Genomic DNA, 13,556 nt, shown 5'->3' with positions numbered 1-13,556 from the left:
TGATGACAAAAATGCAGCTTTGAAATCACAGGAATAAATTAGATATTACAATATATTCAAATAGAAAACTGTTATTTTAAACAATATAAATATTTCAAAATTTTACTGTTTTTGTTGTACTTTGAATCAAATAAATGCAGGCTTGGTGAGCAGAAGAGACTTCTTTAAAAAACATTAAAATCTTACTATTCAACAACTTTTGATTCGTGACGTGATGTGTGGCCATTTGATTCTGGAGCTGAGGTAATTCCAGGGGATTGTTTCTTTGTACAGGAATCCAGAAGTTCACAGATAAACTCACACAGAGACTGTTTCTCAAACTGAAGGCTGCATCCTCCGGAGGTCGCATTTGCAGGCTGCATACGTCATCAAGCCTGGTTTATTTCAGTTATTGAGCATTACATTACCGAGTCAAAAGCATATTACAACAACTTACACTTAACTAAGAATAATGGTCAAATTTATAACGTATGCAGCCTACAAATGCGACCTCCGGAGGATGCAGCCTTCAGTTTGAGAAACGGCCCGACTGAAACTGGATGGCGCAATAGCCCCGCCCACTCGGGAGTGTCCACGCCCCGCCCACCGCACAACAGAACCCACCCTAAACAACAACACTGTCCTCGGGTAGAGACGCTTCCACGACACAGGCTTCTCGGACGCTTTCTCTGGACACTAGAAGAGTCTTTACTCGTGGAAGATGCATTCAGGCAACCTTGAGAAAGTGGGTTCTCTGCGGAGACGGACGCTGTCTCGAGGAATGAGCGAAGACGAGTCTCTACGGCACATCATCAGAGACGTGAGTCGATCTGATCTCTGATGCTCTGCTTGCATTACCAGCTCCATACTAATAGTGTTACATAACTCGGGCTGCTTTTCAGGTTTCTGGCGGATAATGATGAAAACACACATCTTTAATAATAATAAAAACATACGTGATTATTAGTAAGAGTTTTACTGTAATTCTTCATAAATAAGGGCGTCGTGTTAGTCTCGCGATGAAACACGGGGTAAAGATGGGGTTCTTCTTCAAACACAGTCGTGATACAACAATAGCTGTCCGTGTTTGTCTTCTGAGTTACTGACTTTACTTAAAGCACATATTAAAATCCTATAGTGTCGTTTTGACCAAATCCTGCTTTATCGGTGATTTTATAAAGAAAATCAGTGACGTCAGTCAGTTCACAATCAGATGATATTTTATTGTCAGCAGTGTTTTCCCCAGAATAATGCAATATTGAGTTTAGTGTGTTTGTGCCAGCTGTCATTTGATTTCAGCTTTTTTTACAAATCACCTACAGTCCTGGAGCTGTTAAAAATAAAAAACAGATTCACCTGTGATCTAGTGTTACCATAATTCAGCATTTGTATGGGGCAGGTAGGGGGATTTTTAAATATACAAATGTAATGGTTCTTTAATAAATAAAAATGATCAACACAAATAATGTAAGTTTAGTTGGACACTGTAACGTTTACTGTGGGCTGGTGGTCCTCAGTCAAGCTGGATTGTTTTTGGCCCTTTGTATTAAAAAGGAGCACATTTGTTTGAAATGAACTGGTCACTTTATTTTGGAGACCAATTCTCACTATTAACTAACTATTAAGCAGAGATGGCAAGAGTACACACATCCTTCACTCCAGTAGAAGTATAGATATTACTCGTGCTTAAAAATACTCTGGTAAAAGTACTGACTACACTTGTTTACTCAAGTTAAAGTAAAGAAGTATGGGCTCTGACATGTACTTAAGTAAAAAGTACCCTTTACTACAACCTGTTTTAGTGTCACACATTGATACAAAATAACTTGCATTTAATATTGTTAGCTAATGAATGTATCATGACTGAACAACCACCTTGTAGAACAGGGCAAGACTATCTCTCATCCCATACACCACAACAAATACTGAAGCCACGGACAACCCTATTTCTTTCTTTTTGTATGGCCATCACGTTTAAAAAAACAGGTTTAAAACCTCAGGCTGGGGCCGTGCAGAATAATTAAAGCTTCTCTATTGAGTGATGATAGTAATTTAGTTTACAGTAAACTATTATTAATCATCTGGCTGCTACTGAGTTGCTAGGTGTTTAATTCTTAACTAAGTAAAGACACACAAAACTACAGCCGATTACAGATGAAACTGACCTGCACTTGAAGTCATGAACAGGTCAGTAGGTTTGCTTCTCTGATCCTCGAGTCTCTCTGAGAGAAACCTTGTGGTGGAGTGCATGAGCTGAATCGCCTTCCCAGTCAAGACTAACCGATTCATGATGTATTATAGATCTGTTATCGTCCACTAAAACTAAAGTAACGAGCCTGGTTTGAAAACGTAAGAAGTAGAAAGTACAGATATTTGTGTAAAAATGTAAGGAGTAAAAGTAGTCAGAAAAATAAATAGTAAAGTACAGATACCAGAAAAATCAACTTAAGTACAGGAACGAAGTATTTGTACTTCCTGCTTATTAATAGTTAGTAAGGTAGTGGTTGAGTTTAGGTACGGGGTAAATTAGGAGATCTAGAATATGATGATCGTGCAGAATAAGGCATGAATATGTGCTTTATAAGTACTAATAAACAGCCAATATTATGCATGCTAATACGCAACTGGTCAGAATTGGTCTGAATTAAACTAAAGTGTTGCCCAGGTATTAACAGGATTTAAGGGAATGAAGAAAAAAGAATCATGAACTGCATTTTTAAAAATGTTATTTTCTGAAGTTTCCTGAGGTGCACTTATACTGTTATTGTTTTCATCACAATTGTCTTAATTTATAATTAAAAGGCTGTTTTGACTCCGTTTAAAGGGACGGGTCACTTTTAAGACTTCACCTGCTGCTGTGATTGGGTAACGTCTTTGCATAATCAATATAAATTACACGTGGAGCTATCTCTCTCTCTCTCTCTATATATATATACACACACACAGCTGTTTTTAAAAGTTCATAACAGTATAATTGAAAAACAAACACCTCTCACAGCTCACTTTTGTCGACTAGCTCAGGTTCATTCTCACACGTTCACAGTATTTATAACTCCTAATTATGCAGGTGTGAGGGACTAGGTTAAAATTTTGTGATTTTTTTGAATGAAAGATCAAACGTATAAACGATGCAGATTTATTTTCACAGCCGCCTTTGCTCATATTTACCAAGGGTGCCAATATTAGGGCACTGTAAGATACCGTTAAAACACTTCAAAGTCACACGTTTTACCATGTTTTAGTACAAAATGACGTTGTGTGACAAATAATGGAAATGACATGGAAATGCAGTTTGTCAATTTCTTTGTTGTTTTTTACTTGTAATCAATAATGTAATTGTTGTTTTTGTCCTGCAGGCAGAAGAATCGAGCAGACACCTGTCACGCAGCGATAGCAGATATGGATCATTAAAAAGAGGACAAAGACACGAAAGCCATGTTAGTATTGTGATGATTGATGATTTGCTTTTCGGCAGTGAATTGAAAGTGAATTATAGCAGAGCAGAACATCACTCATCCAGTGTGCTTAGAGGAATAGTCCAGCTTGAAATGAAAATTAGCTGAAAATGTGCTCATCCTCAGATCATCAGAGATCAGGATGAGTTTGTTTCTTCATCAGGTTTGTAGAAATGTGTCTCTGCATCAGTGTCTCAGCAATGGATGTGAATGGGTGCCGTCAGAATGAGAGTCCAAACAGCTGATAAAAACATCACAATAATCCACAGCACTCCAGTCCATCAGTTAACATCTGGAGAAGACCAAAGCTGAAATAACTCCAGCATTAAAGCGTTTTTATCTAAAATATGAGTCTATAATCCATAATAACACTTCCTCCAGTGATAAAGTCATACAGGTTTGGATTATTATTATATGTGATGCAGTGACACATTTCTACAAATCTGTTCCTTTAAGACTCTCCTTTAAGAACTATATTTGCTGAATAGGATTAGTTTTATGATTTTAAACATCGGTTTGTTTTTTATAGAATGAAAATTTGTCTGTTTTTGTGTTTTTTAGATTGAAGATGATCTACTGTCTGAAAACATAGAAATGGTAAGTTTATCACCTTTTTTACCAAATTGTATGTTTACTGTTATGAATTACATAAGCTGCTGATTCATAAAAGTGGCAGTGACATGTGATGCATGCTAAGCCAGGCTCCAGACAGTAAAGGTCAGTACTAAATGGGTCCTGAAAGGGAGTTGCGTGGAGGTGATGAGCGCTGTGAGATGTGACTCATGTAAGGTGAGTCAGAGTGAATCATGAATAGGTGTGTCTCCAGTCTTCGTTTAGATGAGCAAATCATCGTTACGCATTTCTCATGCACTGACTCATGAGCCTCTCCTCACGAGCACATGACTGCTAAAGTGATCAAACCAGACTGAGATTTTCATCCTGGTGCATTGCTTTGGCTGTCATTAGATAAACAGATTATAAGATAGCAAAACATAAAGACATTATTGAAGTCATAATTTATGTATTTAGTCAAACTCAGAAGTTGACAAGAATTATATATATGAATCATGAGTTAATGGTACAACGACTGACTCATAATGCACATAATCCTGCAGAAAAAGTCACTGATCAGTCCTTGTTATAAATAAAAGTGGAATTCAGTTGAATAAAGACTTTGTTTTACTGGGATGAATTAAAACAACCATAGTTCCTCTAAGTGAGTCTATAAAACTGTCAGGCAGCGCAGAAGCAGCTAGGCAGAGAGAGCCTTACATGAAGCATTACAGCATTACGAGGCCATCTTCTCCCAGATCTTCACTGCCAGGTCTGCCTGAGGAGACAAGCACTCGAGCGCAGACCTCAGTGATCTTTATTAATATTCAAGACATAAGACAAAAACTATCCAGAAGATAAAAACAGACTGGCAAGGTGAAGCAGGGCAGGATAAATCATGGCTGAACGCAGCTGTGAGCTCAGTAACGTCAAACGGTTGTTTACCATCTGACACAGGACTGGGAACTCTTACATAGGGAAGGATATTAGGAGGGTAATGAGGAAGAGCAGGGGGAAATGAACCAATAATCAAATAACTAGAAGATTGAGGTAAAGACAATAGATGGCAGAACACGTGGCACATAGAAACAAACACAGCTAAATCCATCAGTTCACACAAAACATGAAGACACTAGAGCACATGGAAAAGCCCCAAAGCCTCATACTATATTCAACACAGGAACGCCGAGCCGAAGAAAACATAAGCCAGATCCCCGGCAAAAACACACCCGAGAAGAGTCCACAGTGAGAAAATGAACACTCACAACAGCATTAAAATGATCTCAGTTTGGAGTAGAAACATCATTTTATCATTAGGAAGCTGAGATGTTTTGTTCATGTCACATGTTCCTTTATTTTCTGACAACACAGCAGGGGGGTCTTCCAGAAAGCAAGGTTAACTTAGCCTCTGCTAAACCCTGAACTCTTGGTTACTTAACCCAAACCTTGCTTACTCAAGGTATGTGGTTCAAGAACGCATCCAGGAGTAAGTTCATTCACTCCGAGTATGTTCCTGGTTAAGACGCTGGACGTTCTCAACAGAGCGACGGATCGAAGAGTCACTATGCAAACGGATGCTAAGAAAAAGCGTGCCACACTACTTCTTCTGTTCAAAGGCCATTTGCATACTTGGTTCATATCGCCACCTAACTGGTGGTTGTGCAATCTTTTTTTTCCATTTAATCTTTAATCCTTGAGAATAAGAATGATATTGTTGGTTTGATGCTAATTATATGATAAGTCATATCAGATATGTATTTTTATTATATTACAGAAAATGCCAACCCATGATGTGTGAGATGATAATATACATGAAATAAATATATACTATAATAAATTAAAAATGTTATAATTTTATAAAAGTTTTATCATTTATACAGATAACTATCGCTGAAGTGAACTAACCCTGAAACAGAACCTACTCCGGAGCAGGTGATCTTCAGAGAATAAGTTGCTATGGTTACATACCCTGAAAGTTACCTTCGTTTTTGGAACTTAATGCTGAGTTTATCCGCTTGCTTACCCTGAAACATAACCTGCTTTCTGGAATACCCCCCCAGGTATTGTCTTATAGACCTACTGCCAGCGCTAACTGATATTACCCATGAACTAAAGGTGCTTTACAAATTATATTAATGTTGTTAAAGCATCTGCCTAATATGACATGTTTTGTATATTTGTAAAACTTTGATTTGTAGACATGAATGCATTATATGGTGAAAAGAAAATATTAAGAACCAACAAATATTTTATAATTTGATAGAATTTCATAAGAACTTGCCAGAGTTCTGTGTCAAGGTCTGTGACAATAAGTCTCCTAAAGATATTTATGGCCTATTGTCCATCCCTAAACCTTTCGTAAAATGAGGTGTGTGTGATGGTTTAACATGGCAGTCATGGCAGCCTCTTCCTCAGACACCCTTAATATGCCTTCAGAGAGTCCAACTCATGTCCTTTCTGACCTACAAGACTCTACAGAAAGTCAGATCTGGACTAATGTGTTCTTTTAGTCGTTTACAAGAATGAATCCCTAATAAAGAAGCTTTTAAAACTTTAGGTTGGCTTGAGAAAGTCTAGCCTGAAAGTTTAAAGCAGTAGTAAAAGCTTGAAGTTTGAAATAGATAGATAGATGTTGATAACATGTTGCTAGCATGTTGTTAGTATACTGTTAGCATGATTAGCATGTTGGTAGTATGTTTCTAGCATGATTAGCATGTCTCTAGCATGATTAGCTTGCTGCTAGCATGTTTTAGCATGTTCAGCATGTTACTAGCATACTATATGGCTATCAGGATTAGCATGCACATGACGTCGTAATAACGACCCAGGAGGACTTGAACGCAGCATAATGTGATTAGCATGTTTCTAGCATGATCAGCATGTTGTAAAAAACATGGACAGACTGTAAGCATAAAGCTTCAACAGAGAATGCATTTCATGAAGAAATCGCTGTCTTTTAATGTCCATAGCAGAATATTGTTGATGTTTTATTGACAGCATTATGACATTGTGTGTGATCTGTTGGTAAAGTAATGCTTCTGAGACCCAGACAAGGTCACTGGGGAAGGTGGTAACGACAGCAAGTCAATTGTTAGGAACTAAGTTAGAGAGTATATAAGAGTGTTAAATAAGGCTAACATCATTGTGAATGATAGGAGGCATCCTTTATCTGATGCTTTTGAATCGTTACCATCAGGTCGACGATATTGTGTTCCCAGATGCTTAAAAAATAGGTTAAATTATCCTTTATTCTTCAAGCAAGTAGGTTTTTAAATTCTTCCTCCTCTAGTGGTAGCTGAAAGTCATATTAGATTGAATATTTAAATTTTTATTACTAGTACTAAAATATTGTTTATATCTATTTATATATGCCTAATGTGATTTGTCAAATATCTATGTGAGTATATGCTGCAAACAGAATTTCCCTACAGGGATAAATCAATTCTGAACTGAAATATCCTTACTCTATACCTTACAAACTCTAATTAACCATGGTTTTATTAAAGTAAAAGCAACCATGTTTTTTTGTGTATTGACTACCATTTGTATAACCGCAGTTTTACTGCAAATGCCATGCTTAGTGCTGCAAAACCATGGATGTGTTTTTGTTCTGTCATTCTGTTGCACTGTGGAATTCCTCGTATGTGTAAACATTACAGCTCATTCTGATTCTGGTTCAGATTAACTATAGTAACCATGCTTTTTTGGTTTTATTTGTAGTAAAACCCTGGTTAATTTCCATAAGGGCTGAGGCGTTCTCTGCTGCCAGTGCTTGTTCTGAGGCTGTTTTGCTCCCCTGCAGATGGAGCTGAGAGCGAGCTACAAGGATTGTCTGCAGGAGGTGCGGACCCTGGAGCTGCAGCAGGAGGCTCTTCTGTTCCAGGTGGACTGTCTTCAGGACGCCCTCGAGAGCACGGAGGAGATGCTCGCTGAGACCCAGAGAGACAATCACATTCTCACCATGGTACTGTAGAGATGTGTTAACGATAGAGGTCTGTTTCAGACCTAAGTGAGAGAACTTTTGTAAGAGATTAATTTTGACTGAGTAATGATTCATTGCATGGACTTCACGTCTGTTAGAATACAGTTCTCTCCTGTTTGACTCGCTGTGATTATGACCGCAGGAACTGGAGCGAGAACGAGAGATGAGGAGGAAGTCGGAGGACATTGTTGCCTCATTAAAGCAGGAGCTGGAGAGGTTAAGAGAGGTGAGGAAAGACTAAGCTTACGTAATCACATTTAGAAACGAATAGAATCTGCAGCGTAAAGCCAAAGGAGTAAATAAACAAATAAATGGACATGAGATGTATAGCACTGTGCAAAAGTCTTGGAGACACAGTTCTTCTGGATTTAGTCTCAGTTTGTTCTGTTTCTTCATGTCACTCCAGACAGACTGATGATGATCAGATCAGATCTCTGTGTGGAGCACTAAAATCTCACTGGATTATTGCTATTAATGGCTAAATGAATGTTTGTAAATGTAAACTGATATTTCTTACTGACACACTACAGCAGAAGATAGACATAACTGACTTAAAACCATTATTAGCTGCTGATATACTAGTGCTCTAAGACTTTTGCACAGTACTGTAGATTTCAGTTGTAATTATTCTATTATGTGAGCAATATAAAGTGTAGAGTGATACGCTAGATCATACAGCTATGTAGGAAATCACTTAACCATAGTTTAGTTTGTTTAGTGTTTAGTTCTGAGGAGATTGAATCATCAGACACCTTTTTATTGGTGATGTTGAGAGAGGACTCTAGGTGGTGATATGGTATCTAACAGATATTACTAGTTAGTAAGTGAACAACGCAGCAGTGCCGCATCTAACGAACTGAACTAACAAAAACACACCATGTCAGCTGCGTCATCATCATGTCCAGCGCCTCCTGACACGCCACAGGTTTTTGCATTTGCATCTGCAGTTTTTTGCTGTTCTGAATCCTGTGAAGTGATCAGCACATCCAGTTGAAAACTAGCATACGAACGGCGTGTTTGACGAGTCACTAACTTGGTTTCTAGGTGTCAAGATTGTTTTGTAACCTCTGCAGGAAAGAAGCAGCGAGCTGCTTCAGTCGAAGCCAGCGGGGCCCGTCTGGCTCCAGGCCGCTCCGGAGGGGACGTCAGTGGACCGAGACGAACAGACGCTCGCTCACAGTGAAGGCACCTCCGTGGATCCGAACACGAGCCAGCTCTTACAGCTGAAGAAAGCAGTCAGCCAGACACTGAGTCCGTCATTGTTTCACAGCAAGAAGCCTGATGCTCCGGCTGGAGATGATAATGAAGAAAGCAGCGGCTATGAAGATGCTCCGTCCGAGTTCTCGCCCAGTCCGTCCACTCCAGACACGCAGCCGGACGGAGCTCTGGACAGCGAGGCTAATGAGGGAGGAGATGGGATGAGTGACTCAGAGTCCGGCCTCTCTAAAAGTACAGATTCTTGTGCTCTGTCTTAAATTATTCTAGTGCTGTAAACCGATTAATCGCATCCAAAATAAAAGTTTTTGTTTACATAATATACTGTATGTGTGTGTGCTGTGTATACTTATTGTTTATATACAAATACACACACACACACGTATTACTTGTATTTACATGTATACATTTATATTTAATTTTCTGATATACATGTATGTGTGTATTTATATATACATAATCAATATACACAGCACACACACACATATTATGTAAAGAAAAACGTTTATTTTGAATGCGATTAATCATTTGACCGCACTAAATTCATAAAGTGCTGATGAACCTAGATTCATTCACTTTATCCAAGTAACCTTTACTCAAACAGCCTTTGCACAAATGTTAAAATGAAGACTACTTAGTTCTACTCATCAGTCAACAAAGATATTAAGGAAAAGAAGGAATCCACACTTTGCTTCTTCTGGTCGTTTCTTTATAGCTGTTTTTGTGTTGGACTTTGTAACGTTCTTGTTTCCCCTGCTATTAAACATGAGCTGTCCAGCCATTCAGGACACAAGGTAATACTTTCTATCTGTATGTCGGCCATATCGATAAAAAAATGTAATGTAATTTGTATTGAAAATCAAGTTACAGCAATCCCAGTTCTTTGAAAGCTCGCAGGTGTTTTCACTGGGAATCAGTCACAGTTATTTTTTTGCATGTTTGTCACACTTGAATGTTTCAGATCATCAAACTAATTTAAATATGAATCAAAGATAACACAAGTAAACACAACATTGAATGAAGTTTTTTATTATGAAGGAAAAACACAATCCAAACCCACATGGCCCTGTGTGAAAAAGTTTTACAGCGCTGTGGAGGAATGGTCCACTCATCTTGGCAGAATTGTTGTAATTCAGCCACATTGGAGGGTTTTCCAGCATGAACCGGCCTTTTTCACACAGGCCCATGTGGGTTTGGATTGTGTTTTTCCTTCATAATAAAAAACTTCATTCAAAAACTGCATGTTGTGTTTACTTGTGTTATCTTTGATTCATATTTAAATTAGTTTGATGATCTGAAACATTAAAGTGAGACAAACATGCAAACAAATCAGGAAGGGGGCCAACACTTTTTCCCAGCACTGTATATGGAATGACCTGACTGACCGAGGGCCGCTTGTGAGTTTGGATGTGGACGACACTGGAGAAGTCAAAGTCTGAGCTGACGTTCATCAACCTCCAATGAGCAACATGCGTCTATCCTCTAAATACACTTCTGTGCAAAGCTTTTAGGCGCATGAGACACTTCACAAAAACATTGCTTTAGGGTATCTTTTTCATTAGTGTGCCATCAGGAAATTTCTTTTCCTGCATTTTACATTAATTTTACATTTACAAATATTCCTTTGCAAATAATAATAATCCAATGGGATTTTTGTATGAACAAGGAGATTCCTGGAACAGTTTGCCTGTAAACTCCCTTAAAACTCTGCAGTACCTAGGAAAAAGGTGGTGAACTTAATATTAATATTGATTTAATACTGAAGTTAAAGCAGCTGCATGTAGTTTTGTGTATTTGTGTGGCTTTGGAGCCCCCTAGAGTTAAGTGAGTTGAATCCGCTGTCGTGATACAGCGATACAGTAGCTGTACATGTGCATTTGTTCGCAGGATACCAAACTCCCACACTCCCAGAATAGACGTTTGCAAAAGAAACAGAAGCCATTTGCCTGATTATAATCAGTGTACCAACAGAAGGATTTCGTCTGCCGTCGGTCGCATGAAAGGTTTAGACTTTTAAGTTACAAGTTAACTTGACTTACAAGTTAGTCATCTAATTTTTTCTTTAAGACTGGTCATATTTTTTTTTTTTAATTTGGTTACTTAAAAACATTAGTCTCAGTTGAATCCAAAAAAATAAGACTGATTACCCGTGGCTAACTGCTAGTTGGTCAGATTTGTCTTAATATAGCGGCTAGTTAATGCAACTGGCATATGGACTCTTGTTCATATGAAAATAAATATTGTACTAGTTGATTTAATACTTTACAGAGTTATTATGTACAAGAAAGGGATGTTTTTGTTGAAGCTGTATTTTTGATATTGAGTTTTTTTGCTTGTTTATTTGTTTTTTACATTCAGTAACGGCTAGATTTATAAATCTTATGATTTAGATCCTAATTTTTTAGAAGTGGTGATTGATCAATCACCTCAAAGCTTTTATGAGACAAATTCTAAACCAGAAAAAGTCATATATGGCAAAGGTAACTCATTTTTCTTATTTTTAAAAATGTGACAACGATCAGTTGTGCTGTTAAGATCACAATGTTTTAGTTTTTCCACACGAGATCTTGTTTCTCAGGGAATTTATACTGATTCCTTACTAATAATGTAACTAGTTCTCCTAAAGCGCTGGTTCTGACGTCCAGACAATCCAACACAAGATGTCTTTACTACTAAGATAAGTAGTTTTTATATTTGAACTCATTAGCATGTGAAATGTATGATTCATTGAAATGCTGGAGCTTGTAAAAGAAAACAGTGGGGTTCATTAAAAAAAACAAAAATCTGATTTGTGTGTGTTTTTTTTATTATTATTGTTAAATATCTTATGCTCAATTTTTAATTGTTTATAAAGGTAACACCTGTGTGTTCAACTGAATAATTAGATTAGTTCAGAAGCTTTATGACAACATGATACTACAAATATTGATTAATTTATGAATCTGATGAACGGGTGTACTGTTCCCATGATGCTCTATTTAATTATCTAATATCTGTTTTTATTCTTTTGTCATTCCAACATTGCTACCAAAGTTTAGTTTCAGTTCTCACTCTTTAATTGTTGTTTCAGTGTTTTCTTAATAGTTTTCCCTATATTTTTAGCTTTAAGGATGCCAAAATGAACATTAATCTCGGCATGATCTGATTGGCTGTTTATGTAACCTGCACCCAATGAGCTGCATACTTCCTCTGGCTCCAGCATTTAAATGCCTTGCCTTATGTTCGCTGTAAGCTGGTCTCACTGTGGTCTGCTGCACAGTCTGGTGATGATCGCTGTGTTTATTTCCCTCAATTGTAACATCTCGTCTGAAATATATTGCATTAGGGAGAGATGGGCAGATGAAGCTTTATTCTGGGATGTGCCGGCTAATGATTTGAATCTTTGATACACTGCCAGCTGAAGTCATTTTGCGGTGGACATTAAAATCCACTGACCGCAGAACCGTGCATCACCTCATCAAAACACGAAATGTTTCGTTTTGATCCTCTATTCGTTTTTTTTAAGCTACATAAGTGTATATGATGTTTGTAAATCAATATGCAAAATAAAATATTTTGAATGTTTCAAACTGTTATCAGTTATTTTAAAGGAATAGTTTACTCAAACATGAAAATCAGCTGAAATGTGTTCAGCCTGCAGTGAATGGGTGCCGTCAGAATTATTATTTTTTTTTTTTGCTTTTGTCTTCTCCAGATGTTAACTGATGGACTGGAGTGGTGTGGATTATTGTGATGTATTTTTCAGTTGTTTGGACTCTCATTCTGACGGCACCCATTCACTGCAGAGCATCCATTGCCATGACTATGCTGCAAAGATGGAAGATTAACCTGAAAAAGGCCCATCAGCATCTAAATGAAAGGGCACTGGGACAAAGGAATAAATGCTGTTTTAGAAGCAACTGACATCTGACACTCGACAGTTACTGCTCAAGCTGCCATATTGTGTTTTGCAGTTTCTACCATTAATAATAATGTGAATAAATTCATAGAAAAGGTCATTTCAAAGAAAAGAAAAAGAAAAGCTGATTTAATGTTACACAAATAAGCGCATTGACATGAAAACAATGCTTCCAACATATTTTGCTATATTGCAAATGCAGTTTTATACCGTCGTGCTATTAAAACCTCTCAACCAGTGTTGGGGAAAGTTACTTTTAAAAGTAATGCATTACAATATTGTGTTACTCTCTAAAAAGTAACTAATTTCGTTACTTTTTAAGGAAAGTAATGCGATACATAATTTTTTAGTTGACCTGGTCTGGGCTTGCTTGTTTGTTTGTAATATTAAAATAACATTTTTGGCTGTTTTTGGAAAATGTAAAGTGCTATGACACCAAAATTGAAATAAATACGCCTCAGGCTGAAGGAAATGT

The 13,556-nt window shown here is 37.5% G+C and overlaps 1 protein-coding gene across 1 annotated transcript; it reads left to right on the top strand.

Annotated features, from left to right (window-relative positions):
• Positions 1 to 573: 573 nt before the first annotated feature.
• LOC306854928 (uncharacterized protein) lies at positions 574 to 12,747 on the top strand. The gene is made up of 6 exons (XM_079393248.1): positions 574 to 799; positions 3,336 to 3,416; positions 3,996 to 4,031; positions 7,789 to 7,950; positions 8,111 to 8,194; positions 9,042 to 12,747. Exons 1-6 carry the CDS (start codon positions 701 to 703, stop codon positions 9,441 to 9,443), a joined length of 864 nt encoding a protein of 287 aa, XP_079249374.1. The 5' UTR covers positions 574 to 700; the 3' UTR covers positions 9,444 to 12,747.
• The last annotated feature ends 809 nt before the right edge of the window (positions 12,748 to 13,556 follow it).

Source organism: Barbus barbus (genome assembly GCF_936440315.1).
Source record: "Barbus barbus genome assembly, chromosome: 35".
Taxonomy (NCBI): Eukaryota; Metazoa; Chordata; class Actinopteri; order Cypriniformes; family Cyprinidae; genus Barbus; species Barbus barbus.
Note: the sequence above shows the minus strand (reverse complement) of the source record. Positions and strands in the feature narration are given on the sequence as shown.

Coding starts and splice junctions, on each gene's coding strand:
- LOC306854928 (XM_079393248.1), top strand. CDS start 701: ATGCATTCAGGCAACCTTGAGAAAGTGGGTTCTCTGCGGAGACGGACG. Junction 4,032..7,788: donor TGTCTGAAAACATAGAAATG/GTAAGTTTATCA, acceptor GCTCCCCTGCAG/ATGGAGCTGAGAGCGAGCTA. Junction 8,195..9,041: donor AGCTGGAGAGGTTAAGAGAG/GTGAGGAAAGAC, acceptor TAACCTCTGCAG/GAAAGAAGCAGCGAGCTGCT.